This window comes from Leopardus geoffroyi, chromosome A1, assembly GCF_018350155.1.
Source record: "Leopardus geoffroyi isolate Oge1 chromosome A1, O.geoffroyi_Oge1_pat1.0, whole genome shotgun sequence".
Lineage (NCBI taxonomy): Eukaryota > Metazoa > Chordata > Mammalia > Carnivora > Felidae > Leopardus > Leopardus geoffroyi.
In genome coordinates, this window is record NC_059326.1 from 190,638,034 (window position 1) to 190,660,630 (window position 22,597).

At 40.2% G+C, this 22,597-nt stretch overlaps 1 protein-coding gene and 1 long non-coding RNA gene across 4 annotated transcripts in view; both read left to right on the plus strand.

Annotated features, from left to right (window-relative positions):
* Positions 1 to 878: 878 nt before the first annotated feature.
* LOC123605057 lies at positions 879 to 5,530 on the plus strand. The gene is made up of 3 exons (XR_006715570.1): positions 879 to 1,068; positions 1,431 to 1,524; positions 5,466 to 5,530. It is a non-coding gene; the product is annotated as an uncharacterized LOC123605057 (long non-coding RNA).
* Positions 5,531 to 8,605: 3,075 nt separating this feature from the next.
* The window catches only part of TIMD4 (T cell immunoglobulin and mucin domain containing 4), a 31,999-nt gene continuing 18,007 nt past the window's right edge, over positions 8,606 to 22,597 (plus strand). For all 3 annotated transcript variants that reach the window (XM_045436297.1, XM_045436306.1, XM_045436314.1), the window contains exons 1-5: positions 8,606 to 8,729; positions 12,932 to 13,270; positions 15,599 to 15,826; positions 17,178 to 17,261; positions 18,613 to 18,696. In XM_045436297.1, coding sequence (XP_045292253.1) covers positions 8,672 to 8,729; positions 12,932 to 13,270; positions 15,599 to 15,826; positions 17,178 to 17,261; positions 18,613 to 18,696 — 793 coding nt within the window. In that variant the 5' untranslated portion in view covers positions 8,606 to 8,671. The remainder of the gene's footprint in view (positions 8,730 to 12,931; positions 13,271 to 15,598; positions 15,827 to 17,177; positions 17,262 to 18,612; positions 18,697 to 22,597) is intronic.

The following is a 22,597-nucleotide window of genomic DNA, read 5'->3' on the forward strand; positions in this document are numbered from 1 at the left end:
GTCCTAGAGGAGTGCTCTGTTGAAGAAGATGCTATCTGCTGTTCAACCAACAGCCTTTCCTTCTTTTAATTTCCTTCTTTAATTTTTTTCGCAGGACACCAGTATATTCAATTTCTTGATTTCAGAGACCTTAGGTCCCTACCAGAAGCTCAGCAGATGGCCCTAATTGGTTGAAACCAGTCATAAATATGTAATAGGATAGATTTGAGTGTTGACTGGTGGTCTCGTTCTGGATAATAAGTTATAAGGGGGATTTGCTTAGAAGAGCATTCCTTTCCAAATAAAAGTCAAGGAATGATGATTTGAAAGCCACTATGACTCTCCTTTCCCTTTCCCAAATGTGAATTCGATGTTTGGAAGTATATTAACCCTTCCATGACCTTGTTGTGACAAACAACATGGGCCTAAGTCCTTGAGATATTTTTGAATTCTTGGGTTGCCTACATCCAGACTTCTTGTTATGAGAGGAAAAACAATCACCTTAAATATTTAGGCTTCTGTTGATTGGAATTTCTGTTATGCGCAGTTGAATGGATTCCCAGGTGATTCAATGGACTATTTTGGTGACCAACTAATACAGAAATTCTTATTTGTATTAGAGTTCTTAGTCTTTGCCTGTCTACCCCAGCCACTTCTGAGGGACTGTACCCCATCCATAGCTCCAATTTCCTAAGTTACAAATGGAATGACTGAGTTCTGCACAGTGGACCCTTTCTCCTCATGGACAAGGCTGATCCTAGGATAGCCAACTACCAATCTGCCTTTGAACTATAGCCTGGGACTACCATAGAAAATGAGAACTTAAGGGACTGGAGTTTTCTTTCAAGAATTTGGAATGTAGAATTGAGATAATAAGTCAGTGAGCTCAGAGAGCTGAGTTGAGAGTTTAGCTGAAAGGATTTGGGGCTGGGTTGTATAATACATACCATGAGCAAGCTGAAATCATGAGGAAGTTGGTCATGGGGAGAGTTTCAGAGAGAGGCAGAGATACCTAAAAGAAGAACAGAGAAAGTGATGCCTTGGAGATTCCTAATGGGGTATTGATTCCAGACCATGTGTGCTCTTGTCGTGAGTTACTTCTTCCTTGGGGCAATATTAGTGAACCTCTGTTCTTGTCCTCAAATAAGTTCTAACTAACATACTAGACAAGAAGAGCTGTATTTTAATCCCTTTTTCCTTGTACTTCAAAAGATATATTTTTTGTATTTATTGGGATTATGTGTGAACAACACCCAGCACAGTGCTTAGCACATAGCCACAATTTAGTGAATATTAATTCCTTTTTATTTCCCTAACACCTAGGGCTGTACAGAAGTAGAACTGACTACTTGGAAGGAAGTATGAAAGCTGAGGTGTGACCACACATATCAAGCTTTAGATTGATGAGTAAATTAGTGATCCTTTCTTTACTTGCCTTTTTTCCCCCCAAGATTTCAAGATTCCATGGATCTGCATGTCTCTGACTGAATCAGCTTTGACAAACAAACCAGTCTATTTTCTTTGCCTTATATCAGTCCCCACAAGGTAATGGGTTAAAATGAATGGCTATACCTAAGGCATATGCCCACCCTAATCATATGCCAGACTGGATCCATATAGATTCAAAAAGGGTTGGTTCCACAAAGGAAGGGATGTTGAACAGGCAACAATAAGATATATCCACTACAATAGGTCATTCTGTCTTTTGTGTTCTTCTAACTCTACCTGCATAATAACTACTTGAATAATAACTAATATTTTTGGGGGTTCACTATCTGCATGGTACTCTGCTAAATGCTTTCCATAGGCCATCTCATTTAGTGCTCATAGCAATCCAAGATATAGGTACTACCATCTCTATTTTATAGAAGGTTAATTGAGCACAGAGACATTGAGTAAATTGTTCATAGCCATACAGCTAGTATGTGGTCAAGATGGAACCCAGGCAGTGCGATTTCCCATCCCATAGAAAATAAAGAAGTTGATGCAGGGGTCATAGAGTGAGAGGAAGCTTGCTAAATAGGCTCCCATGGTTGACAATGAGCAAGAGAGGCTGTCCTTCTACCTCAATAAAAGAAATCAGAAAATATCCTTTCCCAGGTTGAAGTCATTTCCTGACCTAACAGAATATGTAGTCATAAACTGCCAAAGCTGGAGGAGATTTAGAGATGTGACAACTTAGTTCTAGGCACACTTTAATGAAAATGCTCCCGTTTGTGGAATTCTTTCTTTTATAGGTTTTACTAACAGGCTCAGTAATCATCCACAAAAGATGGATTCCTCTTGGCCCTCAGACAGTGCCCTCCTTCATGTGGCTTATCAGGTCTTTTATGATCTGCCCTTGGCCTGTGTCCCCGTCCCCTCATTTGCACTTCTTCCCTCCTGATTTGAGGTCCAGCCATAGAGAAATTTACACACGCACACCAATCATAATCCTCAGATCACTATATTGTCTCAGTGTTAGTCTACACATAGCCCTGTTTTATTTTACCTGTTCATTTATTTATTTATTTATTTTGGTCAGAGCATTTAAGTTTTACATTTACTTTTAAATACTATGATAAAGACCTGTGAAGCTTAAATTCTTCAGTTAGTCTAAAATGCCTCGCTGTTCTAGTCACTGAGCTTTTACATGTTCTTTGTCCTGCTGGAAATTCTTTTCTATGCTGCCCCAATCCTCTCCAATATCCTTGAGGTCTATATTTAAAAAGTGTTCTTGACTCTCTTTTTCCATCTTCAAGACTGGGCTAGGGATCTTTTCTCAACACTCCCTTACTATTCTGTCCTTTCCTTATCACACCGTGCTATATTGTCTATTAACTTGCTTGTCTGCCAGTAGGAGGCACCAGCTTGTGAACTTATTGAGGATAAGAGTGGCTGGTCTCATACTGCTGTCTCAGTGTTTAGCACAGTACATGGCACATAGCATGAATTCCATATATAGTCCAAAGGTTGGTGAACTCTTTCTGTTAAGACCAGATGGTAAATATTTTTAGCTTTGTGGGCAATACAGTATCTGTTGCATTTACTCAACTCTGCCATTGTAGCGTGAAAGCAGCCATAAACAATATGTAAACATATGGGCATGGCAGTGTTGCAATATAACTTTATTTACAAAGATGGGTGGTGGGTGGGATCTGGTCAATGGGCAATAGTTTGCTGACCTCTTCTATAACTGATGAAGAAATGAACAAATAAAAATGAATGAGTGGGATTACATTTAACTTCATTTACCATAAAGGAAGTATTGTTTACCACAAAGAACTCTTTATTAGAAAACATGGATTCTGTTTTCTTCATATCACTTAACAGTCTTTTATCTTTTGGCTTCCAACAGCCTTATCTTTAAGTAGTAATTTAAATAATACCTCCTCTGCTTAAAATTTGAAACTGTCATATTCTTAAGAGTAGGATCTATGCCTTATTTGTCTTTATCCCCAGAACCTAGCAGAATTCCACATGCCAAAAGTAAATAGATTGACAAGCCACTTGCTGAATGATTGAAAGGTCAGGGTGATAGCAGGTATTTGGTGAAGCACATAGTTGAGCCAGATAATTGTGTAAACTCTTATGATTGGAAAAACCTTAGCCATCCATCTGAATTACCATGATATAGAAGTTCTTCTAGATTTAAGAACATAGGTCTTTTTGATTCCAAATGACTGAAGACCCCACACAAACCGGCTTTATTTCAAAAGGACATTTGTTGGCACATTGACGTGTCTTGTTTCAGAGGTTCAAACCTTGTCAAGGACCTAGGATTCTCTATTTCTCCACTTGCCTTCTGCCTAATTGGTTCTCTCATCAGGCAGGCTTCACCCATTAGTGGCATAATGGATAACTTTGGATCCAGGCCCATATCCTTATAGCTGAAAAATCAGTGGAAAATAGGGAACTAGAACTCAAAAATTCTAGTAAATGTGTCAAGGTTGTGTATCCTTGGCTTTATTCAGATCAATTGTTCATCCTTGATCCAAACACCATGGCCATGAATGAAATCAATACCATCTAAACTGCACTGACTAAAAATGAGGGAGGACCAGCTCTCCAGGTGCAAACCTCCATATGTAGAGGAAGGTGGTAAAGACATGAATTACCTAAAACTGCTATGGCCCTCTCTGAAGAATAATATACTTTAATACAGTAATACAAATTGAGCATCCAATATTAGGATGAAGACCGTCTAGGGACCCTAACTTAGGAAGAGAGGATAACCAAGCTTAGCCTCTCGTTCCAGTGTGTGACCCTTTACAGATACTAAATTATTATTAAAATTTGCATTTCTAAAATAAAAGCATATGTGCATTCAAAATGCTTTATTTTAGAATAGCCTTAGGTTTACAGAAAAATGATGAAGATTGTACAGATAGTTCCCATACACCCCACACTTAGTTTCCCCCTACTATTAACATCTTACATTATGGTAATGGTATACTTGTAACAGTTAATAAGCCAATATTAACACTATTAATACTATTGACCAACGTCCAAAATTTTCTTAATTTTCACCTAAAGGCCTTTTTCTCTTCCAGGAGCCTATGATACCACATTACATTTAGTTGTCATGTCTCCTGAGGTTCCTCCTGGCTGTAACATTTTTTCAGATTTTCCTTTGGTTTTTTAATGACCTTGGCAGGTTTTTTAAGATTTTTAAAATTTATTTTGAAAGAGAAAGAGAGAGAAAGAGAGAGAGCATGCACAGGAGAGAGTAGGGAAGGGATGGAGAGAGAGGGGGAGTAACAGAATCCCAAGCAGGCTCTGTGCTATTAACTCAGAGCCCAACACGTGGCTCAATCTCACAAACCGTGAGATCATGGTCTGAGCTGAAATCAAGAGTTGGATGCTTAAATGACTGAGCCACCCAGGAGCCCCATGACATTGGATATTTTGACAAGTATTTGTCAAATATTTTGTAGAATCTGCCTCAGTTTGGCTGTGTTTGATGGTTTTCTCATGAGTGTACTGGGATGATGTTTCTTGGGAAGAAAAATTTACCACACGGGTAAAGTATCATTTATACCACATCATGTCAAGGGTGCAAACCATCAACATGACTTGTCTCTGTTGATGCTGGCCTTGATCACCTGCAAGAGGTAGTGTTTGCCAGATCTCTCCACTGTAAAGTTAGTTGTTGTTCTTACTGTCTTTACTGGAAGTTTGGGAAGGAAGTCACTGTGTTCAGCCTACAATTAAGGATAGGAGTTATGTTCTACCTTTCCTTTGAGGAGGAAGTAACTACATAAATTATTTGGAATGTTTTTGGACAGAAGATTTGTCTCTCCTTTCTCGCTTATTTATTGATTTGATCACTGTATCAGTATCGACATTTATTTTATACTTTGGGCTATAATCCAGTTCTAGTTTATATTGTTGCTTGGGTTGTTCCTGCTTTGGTCATGGGTAGCTTTTTTGGTTGCCTCCTGTGTCCATTTAACAATCACATCATTGTGGATTTTACTTTTTATTTACTTTTTGAGCACTTTCAGACTTTCTAGCACAAGATGCTCCAGACTCATTTTAAGTATTTCCTGCCCCAGTCCTAGAACCAGACATTTCTCCAAGGAGCCTGGTTCCTTTTATTGGTGAGTGGTATTTAGAAACTAAGATCTGGATGTGAGATGTGCTCAATATACACATTTTTTAAAGTAAAATTATTATAAAAGGCTTATAACTAAAAAAACAGCCAATACCTTTCCTATTCCTTCCCATAAAATGTAAACTCTTTTGAGTTTTTTTCTTCTGTTTTTTTTTCCTTCCATATTACTAATAATGTGCTTTTACTGTTACTGTTTGATTGACCATTTTGATTACCGTCTATTGACCTCCTGAAGGGTGAGTACCCCATTCCCCTTCCTCTCTGCCCATCTTCCCAATGTACTCCTATCATAATTTTGTGTTAAACTAGTAGCTAGAGTTTACATTATCATGACTGTACAACTATCTTTCCAATTGAGCAAATGTACTGTAATTTCATATTCTTTCATGTACAATATTTAGTGTTTCCTGATTGTAATAATTGTCTACTGTTTTCCTTTTCTTAATTTCCCAAGTGTTTATCAAAATTCTTCTTAAATGATTCAAGCCCTTTCTATCAAAGACCGACTTGATCTATTTTCAAAATACCTAAATGCATGAGATGATCTATCAGTTACACTCACCACTACCACCGCCAGCCTTACTCCTCTGTCCTTTTGCTCCAGCATGGTTTGCTTGTTGTGGTAACAAGTCTGCAAAGATGCTTCCCCTTCACCTCCAATGAACTTCCTGCTATTCGCACCCTTGTATTGTTCCTTCTACTTGAATCCAGGATGGCCTTCTATTTTTTTTTAAATGTTTATTTATTTGATAGAGAGTGCATGTGAGTGGAGGAGCAGGGAGGGGTAGGGATAGAGAGAGAGAATCCCAAACAGATTCTGCACTTTCAGCACAGGGCCCTACACAGGGCTCAATCTCACATCATGACCTGAGCTGAAATCAAGAGTTGGATGCTTAACCAACCAAGCCACCCAGGCACCCCTGGGATGGCCTTCTTCTTGACCAATAGAATGCAGTGGAAATAATACTGAATCACATGTCAGTTTAGGTCATAACCTTTGCCCGTTCTTCCTGAGTCTGTTGGAATGCTCACTTTTTTTTTAATGTTTTTATTTATTTTTGAGACAGAGAGGGACAGAGCATGAATGGGGGAGGGTCAGAGAGAGGGAGACACAGAATCCGAAGCAGGCTCCAGGCTCTGAGCCGTCAGCCCAGAGCCCGACGCGGGGCTCGAACTCACGGACCGCGAGATCGTGACCTGGCTGAAGTCGGACGCCTAACCGACTGCGCCACCCAGGCGCCCCTCACTTTTGAGAAAACCATATACTGTGTAAGAAACTCATTTACTTTGAGACTGCTATACTGAAGGAAGCCCAAGATGCCTGTGGAAAGGCCATGTGGAGGCACAGGGGTACCTGTCCAGCCACTAGGTCTTCTAGTCATCCCATCAATTTCCTAGACATGTGAGTACAAAGTCATCTTGGGTGTTGTCTTTGTATCTTTTTCATATTGAATATTTCCCCAAATGTCTCTGATCCTTAGTTGCCTATTCATATTTAAAAGACACACTAAAAACTAATTAGGAATGCTGCATACATGACTGAGGCTCATGAACTGGTAGCTTCATTGAAGGGGAATTGTGTTGGTATTAACGGGGAGCACCTAAATATCAATATCTGTAAGTGTTTTATTAGGGCTATCCAATTTGTCCGGAGACTAACTCTCCCAGCTTCCTAGGAAGAGGATCCCACAGTTCAGTGGGTAGTCAGTGGGAACATTTTCTCTGAATCCTTCTATTTTCATCCCTTCCCCCTGTTTTACTAGATTCTCTGAGTGCAGAGACTCATCCAGTATTGTATTTTCACCAATACTTTTACTATGAGCAATGTTGAAGGTCTGAGACTCATTTGGCTGGTTACAATCAAATGAGGATTTTTTTCTTAAATCTAGAGCATTTGTGCATCCTTAAATTCCCTCTCTGGAGCTGGGTATAATTTGGCTGGCCACTGGTATGGTGTGTCTCATAGCTTTGGTTCCCTAAGGACCACAGGTTGAAGGAGGGTGTCATGATCAAGAGCATGGATTTTGGGATCAGGGACACTTGGGCTTGAGTCATGTTTTCACTTTCTTGACTGTCAATGTCATTTATGTAGCCCCCTTAAGCCTCCATTCCCTTGTCTGTTAAATGGGAAAAAATACCTATTTCTTAGTGTTGTGAGAATTAAATAATACATCTGTATCATGTAGTAGAGTGCCTGGAATATAACTAAACATTCAGTAACCAATGATGATGACCTAAATCTATGTTAGAAAACATATCTGTTTGATTTGATTCCTCCTCTAACTGGTTCTGTGGTCTTGGATAGATCACTGAAGCTATAGAGTCCAGAGGTCTATCATCTCACCCAAGCCTTATAGTCTGGTTCATGAGCTATCTTTTATGCTCTTCATCATTAGGTGATGAAGACTTCACTAAAAACTGGTAGAACTGGGTCTTGACCTTGGGCTTGTTTGTTACCTGAGCATGTCCTGTAATGGCCACGGTATGCTTCCTCTATTGAATTCTTCTTTCCCTGTCTAGTAAATTCTAATGGTGATTTTGTCTTATGTGATGGTTGATTGCTTTTGTTTGCCAGTTATCAGAGTAAAGGGGCTAAAGTTCCAGGTGATGGAGAACCAGGTGAACCAGGTAAAGGGAGCAGAGCCCATTTCCAGTCTAACTTTTCTTTGGCCCCTATGAGGAGTCCATGTTTAAATAGAAGCCAATGAGGTGAGTTCATTGCATTTTACTACAAGCTGCACAGGAGTGGGAAGGACTGTAGCTCATTCACAGCTTACACATGCACATACACACAAGCACATGCATGGATGCTAACACACAGGGTAGGAAATCCTTTGATATGTATGGACAAAGGAATACAGGTGCAACCTCACTATCAGTCCACACATTTCCACATACACTGGTGGTCAGGAGAAAGAGCTCAGCACATTTTATCATACATCTCTTGAGGGAGACTATTCAGGAGGGAGGAAAGGGAAGGTTATGAGGCAGAAAGAGAAATGAAACTAAAAGGTCCTGCCCTGTCAGCACTAACCAGAGTATAAGAAATGGACTTTGGACAGACAGACTGACTCCTGGGGCCTGCCAACAGTCAAAATGTCCAAAGGGCCTCTTATTCTCTGGCTGCTGATTGAACTTGGGCGGCTTTCTCTGAGTAAGTGTTCTGAATCCTTCCATGCAGGAGTCCCTGCAGAGCTTGGCATCCTGTGATAGATTTTCACAGCCGATCAGGCCTCAGTAGAGCAGAAGCCTGCTTCATTCTTGATTCCTCCCAGATTTTTTTCTTTGGAGGGTCTCTGCCTTTCTAGTTACATAGGGTTTTATCCTGAGACTGGTTTTAGAGTTTTACAGTGGGCTAATTTGTATTCAAATCAGAAATGACAACTTAAGAAGAAACACAAAATAAAGGGTCAGATGAAATGGGGAAAAGAAATTTCCTCTGCAGGTATTATTAGCATAGTTGGAGCCAGGGGAATTCTTCTGCAGAGCTCTTATTATAATTTGTATTTTTCTCTTTATTTTCAGTGGTTTTGGTTTGCTTTTTGTTTGTCTTCTTTTGCTGGGTATGACGCTTCATCCCTCACCAGAAGGTGAGGTTTGTTGTGTCCAAGTTTTGGGTGATGCAAGTGTACACACTCATCCTGGGCCAGTTTAGACTTCTGTGTCCTGGCAGCCTTGGGCAAAATGCTCCTCACTGAGCTGCAGTGGTCTCAGTCACTAGTCATTAACAATGGAAACATGTCTAAATTGCTCTGGCTCTTCTATGTATGAAATGAGGGAGCCAGATAAGACCAGTTTGAACAATCCATGATTCTAGAACTAGACAGTATCTAATATCCCTAGCAGTTTTCAAAGTTAGTAGCTATTTGCAAATGATTTCTCAAGTGTGCTGCCTGCAAAAGCACTTCCATTCCAAGGAAAACAAATGTGTTCTCTCTACCCTTCAAACCTTTGCCATGCTGTTTTTCATCCTGCCTTTCTTTTCTCGGTAACTACATGCATTATCAGGTCTCCACCCAAGTCAGGCTTTTCCTGAGCACTCTGAGCCTCTGGACGGGGTGAGGTGTTTCTGCTATGAATTCCTATCTTCCATGAAGTCATCCATCAGAGAACTTGTCACCCTGTAGTAATTGATCATTTAACTGCCTCTCTTCCTAGATACTCTGTAGGAATTAATGGAATGAAGGCAATCCCTGTCACTTTCTTTATCAGTGTTTTCAGTGGTCTTTATCTTGTCCTGAGTAGTTGAGGTGTGGAGGTTTACGTTGTGTTGAAGGTTGCTGGAGTCTATGTTCCTGCTCCTGGCTGGACACTGATGGGGTAGGCTTCTCCAATCCTATGTGAAGGAAGCAGCACCTAGAGAACTGTCTTTTGTTCATTTTTCATTTGTACTTTTTCTAAAATGACCAATTTAGAAGAGAGTGATTGCTCAGAATCAACAAGGATCAATCAGGACTGGATATGCTCTTAAAAGATGCAGAATGAAACCCTTTCCTCAGTAAATAGTGAAAATGAGACCCTGACTGGGGAAGGGGCCTTTCCTGAGGTCACCACCTGGAGAAGGAACAAAGCTGGGAACAGAACCTAGGTTGTACCTACCGTCCTAGGTAATTCCCAAAAAGGGAATTTGATTATCAGTGATTCTTCTGCTCCAAGATACTTTTGTACCAGCAGGGAAGAGCTTCTTGTCCTATTTCTAAATTCTGAAATGCTTGGTTACTTGTACTAATACTTTATTAATTTCATGTGGCATTTGATACTTCATTGCGTATAAACCTCCGAAATACTTCTGAAGCAAGTATTATATATCCCCCTTGCTTTCAATGATAATGAGGTCAGGATTATTGTGGCTTTCCCCCAAGAACACAAAAGCAGTAACTAGCAGAATGAAGTTTACACTGTAGCCTAATGGGTGTTTTTCTGCCACACCAAATTGTCTGCTTCCTTTTTTTAAATATTAATTTTTAATCCAGTCAGTAATACAGAAACACCCCAGGTGAAAAAAATAACAGCATCATAAAGCTAAAATCCCTTTGACTACTCCCTCCTTCTCCAGTTCCTTTCCTCTGATGGCAAAAGCGACTGGAACAGTGAGTTGGGTGTATATCCCACCAGACACTTTTCTATGCATATACCTTCATACGTCTGTGCCCACAGACAAAAAAAAAAAAAAAAAAAAAGCTAACTGTTTTGTTTTATAAGATGGTTTTGTATTTTATGTGTTGTTTTGAATTTTTCCTTTTCATACATTAATAAGCCTTGGAGTTTTCATGTCAACTGATAAAGATTTACTTCTAATAACCTTGGAATGATTGCATGGAATGAATGATTCATTATGTTTACAGGGAATGCATATGCCATAGTTTTGCTGTTCCCCACATACATTGTTCACTTCATTCACATATATATGAAAGCTGCAGCAAACTTTTGCAAACAGATTTCCCTGTGCACATGTCTTTTTGTAGGGTAGATAACAAAGCACGGAATTGCTAAGGCTTAGCTATGATACACGCATGCTCAATATTAATGGAAACTGCCAAATTGCCTCACAGTGTGGCTATACCAATTAAACTCCCATTTCATTCCAGTGTACTCCAATAGTCTATGCCATTTCCTGAGTCCCTGTCTGGCCAACTTTGATATTATTGGCATTCTAAATTTTTTGCCAGTCTTACAGATGAAATTTACTGGCTTCTTGTATTTCTTTATCTATGCCTGTTATGTCTTCTGTCAATTTTTATATTGGGTGTTTTCTTACTGAGTAGTAGGATGCCTCTTTCTATAGTATGATACTGGAAAAACAAACTGTTTAATCTCCAGCAGAAATAATTCCTGCATATATTTTTAATCAATTTTCCAAACATTCATAGGAATAAGCTCATATTGAGAAAGTTACTAGTTTTAGGTGCATATGTTCTGTTGGTAATAGAGCTGAAGGTGATGACAATGAATTTCTTATGTATTTATTTTTCCTTGTTTCATGGTAGGCTAAATGGACTTCTAGAGCATTTATGGTCACTGAAACATTCCTACTACAATGAAATGAATAAACTGTGATTTCAGGGTCTGAAATTTCAGGGCGTGTCTGAATTTGGTTTGTGCTTACCTTATTTTAGAGAGGGTTATGGGAACCTTCCTGATACCTGGGTCAGAGAGGAACCTGGTACTCTTGGCCATGTGCTATACAACTTAGCCCAATGGGCCAACAAAGTCAGTGAATGTAGAGTCTCACAAGAAAGTACCTTGGAGAAAACAGAGCAGGACCTACGTACCCTAGAGAAAGCAGGTGGAGTCCTGATGATCTGGAGCTTCAGCCTGTCTTCAGTAGCATTTTTTGGGAGTGGAGGGTTAGAACCAGCAATTGTTAGAACAATTGTTGATGCTCAATTAACCCAGTGAGCTTAACATTTGCAGCAGTGAAAATGTTTCGCAGATTCTTAGCAATGGAAGTAATCTTAGAAGAGCTTGTCCACTGGTCCTCAAATCCTGGGTGACTAGCAAGTGATATCAGAATGACCTGGAGAATTTCCATGGGCCTTGGCTTCAAACATTCTGATTCAGGGTTGGGCAATAAAATTTGCACTTTCAACACCTTCCCCAGGTCATGCTGATGAGCAGGCAAAGCTGGGAAATAGGACTGCTTCATTTCAGAAATAGCGATACCTTCCATCTCACACAACTAATATAGTAAAACTAATCCTTGGCATTTTTCTATGCATAGGTGCCATTCTTTCTAATTCTTGTGGTTCTTTCCAGTTTTAACATTAAAAAAGTGTTCAAACTCCACCTAACTTCATGTTCTCTAACAACAAATAAATGGTCCAGAGCAATCAATTTCTAGATCCAGTACTGAAAGGAGAGAAGGACAATGGAACGTAGTTCAACAGCCTATCTTGCTGCCACAGCATTCTCTGGGTTTGAAAATGGAGGGAGTCCCAAGCAGTCAGGTCAGCAGTACATGGCCACTGTTTATTGAGGATACACTGGGTAGAGTGCTAGTTCTGGATGTGTTTACATGAGTTAGTGGAATTAGATTAAAGAGTTGGATTTTTCATTGGAAAAGTTTTTGGCTTATTGGAATGGTACTCAAGAACAGATTTTTTAAATCAGCAAAAAGGGCTTGTTATGGAGATGAGTTCAGACCATGAGGTGGGTCAGCTATCTGTAACTGGGAGACAAAAGGGTGTGGAGTTAGGGACTCAGCAGTGGCTAAGGGCACATCAGAATTTAGGCTAAAAAGTATACATAATGACTCTTCTCATCTTCCTGGAAGCATCTAGCTGCACAAACATCATGCAGTATATTTGAGAGATTTTAGTACTGCACAGCCTTAATTTTTCTCATCTTTCCTCACAGTTCCAGCTGCACCAGAGACTGTGAGAGGGTTTTTGGGTCAGTCGGTGACCTTGCCCTGTAAGTACTCATCCTGGTCTGAAAACAGCAACAGCATGTGCTGGGGCAAGGGCCCGTGTCCCAAATCCAAGTGCAACAATGAGCTTCTCCACACTAATGGGATGACGGTGTTGTCCAGAAAGTCATCAAAATATGAACTTCAGGGCAATATCCGACAAGGCAATGTCTCCTTGACCATCTTGAACACCAACGAAGGTGACAACAGTGTATACTGCTGCCGCATAGAGGTCCCTGGCTGGTTCAATGACGTGAAAAAGAACATTCGCCTCCAGCTGAGGAGAGGTGTGTACATGAAGGGGCTTGTGTCTGTGGAAGGATAGATTCAACAGTTAATGGGGAATGGATGTACTGGGTGGTGTTGGGAGGCTGTAGGTGCTTAAGCACGAGGGGGCAGATTAATTTTAAGATGTGTTGCTATGACTAGAGGAGGCACAGTATGGAGCAAATACCCATGGGGGCCAAGAAGACCACAGAAATGAGTGGGCAGGGGGTGCATGGGAAGGGAACCAGTGAATTGGAGGGTCAGTCTACAAAAGACATCTGCTTCTTATTACAAGATTGTTGCTTTGTGCACAGTGTTTTCAGATTTCACAGTTTTTACGTGTATGACATTGATTTTTATATGTTGGCAAAGATTTTTTAAAAAATACCATATAAATTAAATAAAATGTGTCCATGGGTCAGCTTCAGCCCATTAGCCAAAGTTTGCAACTTCCAGCAAAGGGGAAAGGGCATGAGACTTGGAGACAATCACAGCAGTTTTCAGGTGGCCTTTCCGTCTGTTACTGTCAGTTGCTTTTGATGAAACTGGAATATGGTGGGATTCTTAAAGATTTGAGCTGCATAGAAGGCAGCCTCTGGTTGAATTATGCTAACAGTAATCACCTTTCCTGCTTGTTGGGAATGGTGTCTCTCAGAGTAAGCTCTATGTTCAAACTGCATCAAAGATGGAGGGTTATCGGGGCACCTCAGTGGCTCAGTCAGCTCAGCGTCCAACTCTTGGTTTCCGCTCAGGTCATGATCTCGTGGTTTTGTGAGTTCAAACCCTACATCAGCTCTGCACTGCCAGGATGGAGCCTGCTTGGGATTCTCTCTCTCTCTCTCTCTCTCTCTCTCTCTGCCCCTCCCCCACTCACGCTCTCTCCGTCTCTCTCAAAATAAATAAATAAACTTAAAAGAAAAAAGATGGGGGATTCTTGTGCTTTGTTCCTGACTGGGTAGGCATCTTGGAAGGCAGGATCATATGCTTATAGCCACATGTTTAACAGGATTCTCAGGTGACACCAATGCACTCTAAAATTTGGGAACGACTTATGTGGATGCTTCTTATTTCAGAACTTTCATATACTTTAGTATATTTTTCTTTAAAAGCGACTTTGTGATAGAAAAGGTATTTTTCTGATTTACTGAAGTTTTATTAAAGTTAAATGAGGCTAATCCAAGTCTTCTATTTTCAAGCCTGATATAACCAGCTATTATTTTATAAAATACTTGTTGAACTCAATATCTATGGGTCATTTCTAAGCTCACTGAAATCTGTTAGAGTTAATCAAAATTTGACATATTTAAGAGATGGTAGCATATGTAGAATAACTGTGGCTGATGAACCCAAACTCAAATGTTAGGGGGTGAGTGGTGTCGGCATGAACTTGTTGTTAATATATGAAAGAGACTACATTCTCATCCCATGTTGAACACCTTGGATTCATTTTTATTACAGATTTTAATTTTATTTCATTGTGGAAAGAACACCTATGGTGAGTTCTGCTCACTTAACAAATTTTCAAGTATACAACTTATTGTTAACTTTAGGTATGAGTTGTACAACAGAACTTGAGCTTCTTCATCTTGCTTGACTAAAATTTCATGTTTGGGCTCACTTTTGATGCAATTGTTCATTTGCTCACTGATGCAATCTTTTTGGAATATCTACCATGTGCCCAACATTGTGGTAGGTATTAGATTTGTAGCAGAGAACAAAATAAATAGCAGATTTTCCCTTACGGAGCTTACAGTCTGGTGGGAGAAGCAGGTGTTAAACCATAATCATAAAATAAAAGTGAGGGTAAACTATAGAGTACAAAACCCAGAAACCTAATTGATTGCAGAATATGTGTGACCTCCTTACAACAGTGTCCTTTTAGCTGAGACATGAGGGTTCAGTAGGAGTCAGCCTAATGAAGAGAGAGGCTCGGAAGCAACAGGTACAAAGTCCCTCCAGTGTGAGGTCACTGTTTAGAGAGGTGAAGAAAAGCCAGTGGGCTGGAGACAAGTGAGAAGAGTAAAGTGGAGACCTGAGATTGTAAAGAAAGAGCCAGATCAAGTGGAATTTTTGTGGGCCAACTTTGGGGTTGGGTCCTTTATCTCAAGGGCAAGGAGGACCCAGTAAAATCTTTTAAGTAGGGGACCGACATAATTATTTGTCATTTTAAAAGATTGTTCTAGCCAATGTGTAAAAAGCATATCAGAAAGGTCAAGAGTAGGGGCAAGAAACCCAACTTTCATGGGCATTCCAGTGGTCCAGGCCAGTGGACCAGGTGAGGGCAGCAGAAACAGAGAAATGGACAGATCCCACATATATTTGTACCATGTATCTTATATCGGTTACAGCTCCAACAACCAAGCGCCCAACAACAACTACTGCCATGACAACAACCATAGCTATGCTTCCAACAACAGCTGTGACTACACCTGAACTCACAACCAGAACACCACTTCAGACTACCCTCACAGCTGTGGCAACCACATGCCCCCCAACAATATCAACCTTTCTTCCTGAAGCAACCCCAGCTCTTGAGACCACTGAGCCTTCAATGGGAGCACCCACCTTCACTACAGGTACATGGTACATTTGGCCATTCTTTCCCTTCTGCCGGTCAGATGTATCTTGGGTCCCTTGCAACAGGGTTCTTTTACTGAATGGGGCAGTTCAGAGACTTACCCTTGTGTGTGTGCCTTCTGGTTTGCTAGGGTTGTCATAACAAATGCCACAGAGCAGGGGGCTTAAACAACAGAAATTTATTTTCTCATAATTCTGGAGGCTAGAAGTATGAGACAAAGGTGTCAGTACGACTGATTTCTTGGCTTATAAATGGCTACCTTCTTTCTGTGTCTTCACATGGTCTTCCCTCTGTGTCTCTGTCCTAATCTTATCTTCTCATAAGGCCACCAGTCATATTGAATTAGGGTTCATCCATATAACTTCATTTTACTTAATTTTTCTTTCTCCAAATAAGGGCACAATTTCCTGTATTGGGGGTTAGAATTTCAACATTTGAATTTTGGGGAATATAGTTCAGTTTATAACTGTATGTATGTGCGTGTGTGTGAGTGAGGATGTGGTTTCATCAATCTGTTCCTTTTCTTTGTTTTATGGTTTCCTTTTTTGCCCCCTATTTTTTGAAAGTCAGATTTTTTGGTTCTCCAGTTGACCTTCCAGGAATCTTAGAGATATTTATGCAACAGCTAGGATATGTCACCTGGGGTCAGACCCCAGTTTTATTCTTCCAGGGGTTAAGTCTCTGCCTTGGCATTAGAGATTGGTTGAGGAAAGGCCTCCAGATGCCTTAAAATATCCCTTGATGATGAACTAGTTCTACCTTTGTTTCTTCCTTCCTCTTTCCTTCCCTTCTTCTCTCAATCCCTTCCTCCCTCCCTTCCATTCTTTTCTTTTTCTTTCCTTCCTGCCCCTCCCCCCCAAGTCGTTTTTGATCCTCCATCTTGGACCCTCACTGACTTACTAGCTTCATTACTTATAGGGCTTATCAAAGTGCCCACCATGTTTCAACCTCTGATACCAAGGTAATGCTATTGGAAACTCATTAAGAGATAGTGTGAAGGCTTTCTTAGTTGTCTCAGCTGCCTCAGTAAGGCCTGGATAATTTAAATAGCTTTATAATATTGAATCAGCTAATTCTGTTATACTCTGGGTTGTCACCTAAAGTTCATGAACCATAAACCAGCCAATTTTTGTATGTATTTTTAATTGTTTTTGGTGTTTAAAATAATCACCTTAAACTATGACATTTGTAGTTTTCTTGATCCTAAAAAATTACTTGCAATCCTTGAAGAAAACCTGAAATATATAAAAAGGAGCAAAGACAAGTATAAAAATAGCCCTGGATCCCACCACTCGGCACAAACACTTATTTTTGCAGCTCTCTTTTATCAAACTTTTTTTATATTCCAGAATCAGAAAGTTTCTTTCTCTCCAGTGACTCTGAGAGAAGCACCGAGGTGACCTCTGGAAACATTGCCTTGCTTACATCCAGAGGTATGAGGACACTTTCTTTCTCTTTCTTTTCCTCATTTCTTAGGTTGAGGAGAGTAAAATGCTATTGAATGAGATAACTGAAGATGAATTTTGGGTCCTGTGTGCCATGAACCCTATCTAGGACAAATTGGACCACATTTGTGGTTCATTCATTCTTGTGGCTTTGAGAGAGAAAGGGGGGTGGGGAGAGAGACTGACCTTGATTTGTTTAAGCAATTCCTCATGGTAGCACATTTCTGGAGTATTTGCCTTTCCATTCCAGGTGAGGCAGTGCTTAGCTGTCTCATCCTAATTCCCAGTACAATGATCTTTGTTGACTTCCTTGAGGGACGTCCTCACTTGATCATTGGCTTTCTATAGTAGAGAGAGAAATTCATTCATGTGATCTTTCATCCTTCAAGACTTCTTTAGGTATTTAATAGGGGTCCAAGGGCAGAGAATACCCTAAAATAAGGCACGATTTACATCCATGCGGGGGAGGGGGGGTGCTAGAGAGAAGTGCCCAGGCTGGGCTCTCTGTTTTATTCCTTTTTGCCAGGGGTTTCTGGCCTCGGCTGATACCCAGGTGAGTTGGAGAGTTGAATAACTTCATGGATATAATGGCTTTAGGTGAGTGCCTGGCATGTTAGTAAGTGCTCAAATGGCAGATTTTACTTAATGGGGCTTATAGTCAAGTAGAAGAAAACAGATATCTATGGGGTAAATAAATGAATCGGTTCTTGTGTTAGTACAATATAGGGAGGCAGTATGGCACAGGGTGTGTGCTCTGGTGTTACACTGCCTGGGTACAAGACCCACTTCTTAACTGTTGTACGACTCTGGGAAAGTTATTTAATCTCTTTGGGTCTTGGCTTCCTCATTGATAAAATGGGAATAATAATAACACCTATCCTGTGTCTCTTTCTGAAGATTAAATGAGAGGATACTTGTAGATCACTTAGAACAGCATGAACTGAATGCTCTGTAAACATTAGCTCTTCTTCTTCTTCTTCTTCTTCTTTTATTATTATTTTTTATTTAAAAAAGATATTTTTTTAATGTTTATTTATTTTTGACAGAGAGAGAGAGACAGAGCATGAGCGGGGGAGGGGCAGGGAGAGAGGGAGACACAGAATCTGAAGCAGGCTCCAAGCTCTGAGCTGTCAGATGCTCAACCAACTGAGCCACCCAGGCGCCCCATTCTACTTTTATTTTTTTTATGACAGAAGTTAGTTTAGGGGACAGTGGGGCACCAAAAACAAAAAAGACAAGTTTTTACCTAAGTTTGTTTTCTCTTTTCCTTTGTTTTTGTTTTGTTTTGTTTTGTTTTGTTTTGTTTTGTTTTTGTTTTGTTTTGTTTTGTTTTTTTCAGAATCTGAAGGTTGGGGTCTCCAGTCAACGTCCCAGACGTCAATGTGGGAAATGAGTGAGTCAGTGACTTTTCCTCAGCCAAGAGGTAAGGGGTTGTGCTCGTGAGGGTGATTTTGCTTTGACCGTGGGAACAATCTGTCATCTGCCATCTGCCTGTTTGTCTTGGGATTTGGCTATTTTGGTTCCACGGTGGTCACATCCTACATCTTCCCACAAGCTGGGAAAGTGAAACCAGCTAATAGCAGTCATGTTTGCTTCTTCCCTCTTCTGCCTCTTTTCTGAAACCCCTGTGTTGGGATTCCCCTTCTTCCTTAGTTGTTTCTGTCTTGAAGCTAGAATTGCCAGAAAATCATCCATTCATTTAAAAAAAAATAGTAATTTATTGTAAATTACACAAATATTACACTAATGTATTTTTGTTAGGGATACATAAAAAGTAGGAAAAAAATCTCTTTGACTCCCTGTCTTTAATCCCAGCCCTTCCTGTGATAAAATCACTGCTATTAGTTAAAGAGGACCATTCCTAGATCTTTTTCTATTTCCTTATGTGTGTGTATAGAAATATGCAGTTTTGTTCTGTTGTGTGAATTAAAAAAAATTCTATTATACTGTATGCAGCCTTCTGTATTTTGTTTATTTACCTAGCATTATATACTGGACTACTTTCCTTTCCAGTCCATGTAGATATATATCATTATGTTAAATTGCTGTATAGAATTTTATACTGTGGATACTTATAATATCCAATGCCCACGAAGGGACATTGAGGTGTTCTAATATTTCATTACCATAGGTAGTTTGCAGGGGCATCCTTGTATGTGAGAGCTTCCTTAAGTGTCTATGTCTAACGGTCTAGGGTGGTGACTAAGAAGGAGAAATCCTAGGCTGAAAGAAATGTACACTTTAAGTTTACTAACCATTACAAAATTGTCTTCTGGAAAGGCTTTGGCGATTTATTTTCCCACCCACAGTGTCTGCTTTCCTACATCTCCCCTATACTTGATATGACCATTTATTTAAATTTTTTTTCAATCTCCTGAGAAGAAAATTCTGTCCCATTTTTTTGTTGTTCATTTTTTCTTGTCTCATTTTTTGTTGATTAACAAGGCGTTTGAGTGTCTTTCCATATGTATAGCCAAATAATGGTGCTGTAACTCTGTGAAGGAGGCAGTGTAACATCACTCACAAAGGCTCAGCAGATAGAATTGGAGAGGATGGGCAAGAGTAAGTGGAAAGAGGATACATTTTGAAGGAAGACTATAAATCAAGGTGAAATGCAAGGGTGACCTAATGTTGAAAAGTTTTGGCTTTTTTTTTTTTTTTTTTTTTTTTTTTTGGCGCTACCTCATTCAGCGGGAAGACGGGAAATTTGGACTAGTTGTTGTTAACTTAGGTGAAGCTAGATGCCAAAGATCCAAACCTTCTTTGTCTGTGGCGTGGGGTAAAAGTGGGGGCTGTTTCCTGGCAGAAGAGAAGGTAGCAACGAGAAAAATGATGGAGAGTGGGCAAGGAGTTCTCAAAATGTTATCATTCATTCCATTTAAATCTCAGGCTATTTTACATTCAACTGCAAGGAAACAAGAGGTCATCTTGATGTTTCACCCTCTTCTGTAATATCCCAGATAATTGTTATTTTACTCCTCCTTGATAAATCCTGGAGGAGAGAGAATACTTGCAGCAACATCTAGAGGCTGCATTGCTGAGAAGGAGCTTGCTGTAAGCAGGTCTATCTCTGTGTAACCTTTACTCATTATGGAAGAAACCAGGACTTATTGAACGCATATTATATGTGGTGCAGTGCAAAGCTGTTCTCATGGGCCACTTCATTCAATTCCTTTTTAGCAGATGCTCATACCCCTATTTTGTGCAACTTTTCCAAGGCCACACTACTCTCAGGTTCCTGATGCAGGAAGTCTAGCTCTGAGTCCAAGCTCTTAGATATTATTTTATTTTGTCTTGCCTTCCTGTCTGAAATAAATGGTGGTGTTCTTTCCGTTTACTGTCCTCTCATCCCACTGGTTGTAATGAAACATTTGTAACAATAATTGCACTTTCTATTGCCGCAGACTTAATTATGTGTTAGGTGCTGTACTAAGTGTATTTAATGTGTATTTTTTATGTGTAACTTATCTGGTAAATGATGACACGGGTTTAACCCATGTCTGTTCAACTCTGCTGCCATTCTGACATCATACTGTGCTGCTTCTCCCCACCCCTCACTCCCCAGTCTGGAGCCATTTACAGAATAAGTCAGGATAAGTGCTTTCTTCATTCACATGAAAGTGCTTTCAACTCCTTTCAGAGAGCTCACGTGACTCTGTGGGGTTTCTTTCCCTGGCCAAATATCCCTGATTCCTTCCTCATTTCTTCATGTAATTGTGGATGGCAAGCCTTCCGTGGATGACAGCTGGTTTCAATTCTTCAAGAAGATCTGGTCAAAATTATTATTCCCTAAAGTCAGCATTACCCAGAGTGATAGTTCTTCGCCCCCACTCCATGGCTCCCTAGAATGGAGTTCGGAGACATGGAGTGACTTACCCAAGATCATAGAGCTGGGCAGAGGGAGAGCTGGGACTCACACCAGGCCTCGGAGATTTTAAATTTTAAATGTCTGTGGTCTCCTGGGTGGAGTTGTCTGTGGACGGGCTGGGGGTGGTATGAACCCCCTGAAATTACATATATAATTATGTGTGCATATGTGCACATGCATTTTTCTGAGGGAAAAGTCTAGGACATATCTTTAGATTCTCCAAGAATTCTGCAAAGCTCCAAGTGGTTTGGAACCATCATTCAAACACAAACAAACAAACAACAATAAAAACTTGCATAGGTTTCTCCCGTCCCCCCACCCCGGAGCTACAGAGTCTGTTTGAAGAATGCAAACTCTGACCCCTCCAGGTACCTAGGAACTCAAAGCATTCCATCCAGCCTGAGGGTTCATTTCATTTCTTGCTTGGCAGCAGGAATTTGTGAAATGGTTCCAATTTGTTCCCTCAAGACAAATTTGTTCCCTCCCTCAAATTTGTTCCAATTTGTTCCCTCTACTGGGGAGGGACTCTGAAGTCATAATCTGATGGCCTGGGATTAAGTCTGCCATTGATTATGCCTTCCGTTCTTTTACTGCCTCAGTAACGTCTCAGATCCTTTCTTTCTAGTCTTTTATCCTCACAGCCTCCAGGGTAGCTCTGGGTGGGGGGTTGAAAAAGCTCACTGGGGAGTCTGAAGGCTCAGGCTTATATCCCAGCTCTGCCATTTTTGTGTTTCTGTTTTCTTTTAGATCCTCAGGTGAGTTATTTGTTCTGTTCTTCTCTAAATCTCAGTTTCCCCAAAACGTACAGTGATGATGATATTAGTACTTATTTCATAGGACTGTTAAGTGAGGAAACGCCTAAGAAAAATACCTGATATCTAATTACTGGCTAGTAAATGATAGTCCTTATGCCCTATCCCCATTTCCTTTCTTCTTCACACATCTATTATTCCTACTCACACACCTTCATTTATAGGTCTCTCTGGCAGGGTAACAAGAGGCCACTTTCACCAGCTCCCAACTGACTTGCTGTTCCTTATAAGCACACAGACACTTTTGGTTTTATGATTTTTTTTTAATCTGTTAATTGCACCAGGGAAACAGCCAATGAGTGACAAAATTACAAACCTGGGAAAGTTACAAGAGCTTTTAAAATCTCACGGTAGTAATTCTCTACTTGTTACTGGAGTAAATCTGAGATTCTGAAAGCTCTTCACTGACTCCCTTTTAGATGGCTCTACAGAATTCTTAATGATTGGTTTTATTCCTGCTTATGGACACATTTCATCTCCTGCTGCCTCTGAATTGTTTTGTCCTTCTCATACTGCTCAGTCTGTAGAGGCTCCACTCTACAATGTAGGCGTGGAATTCAAGTCATGCCTGAAAAAGAGCTGTGGTTGAGTCGTGCCAAGCAAGAACTTCCAGATTCATGTTATTCATTTCATAGGACAACTCC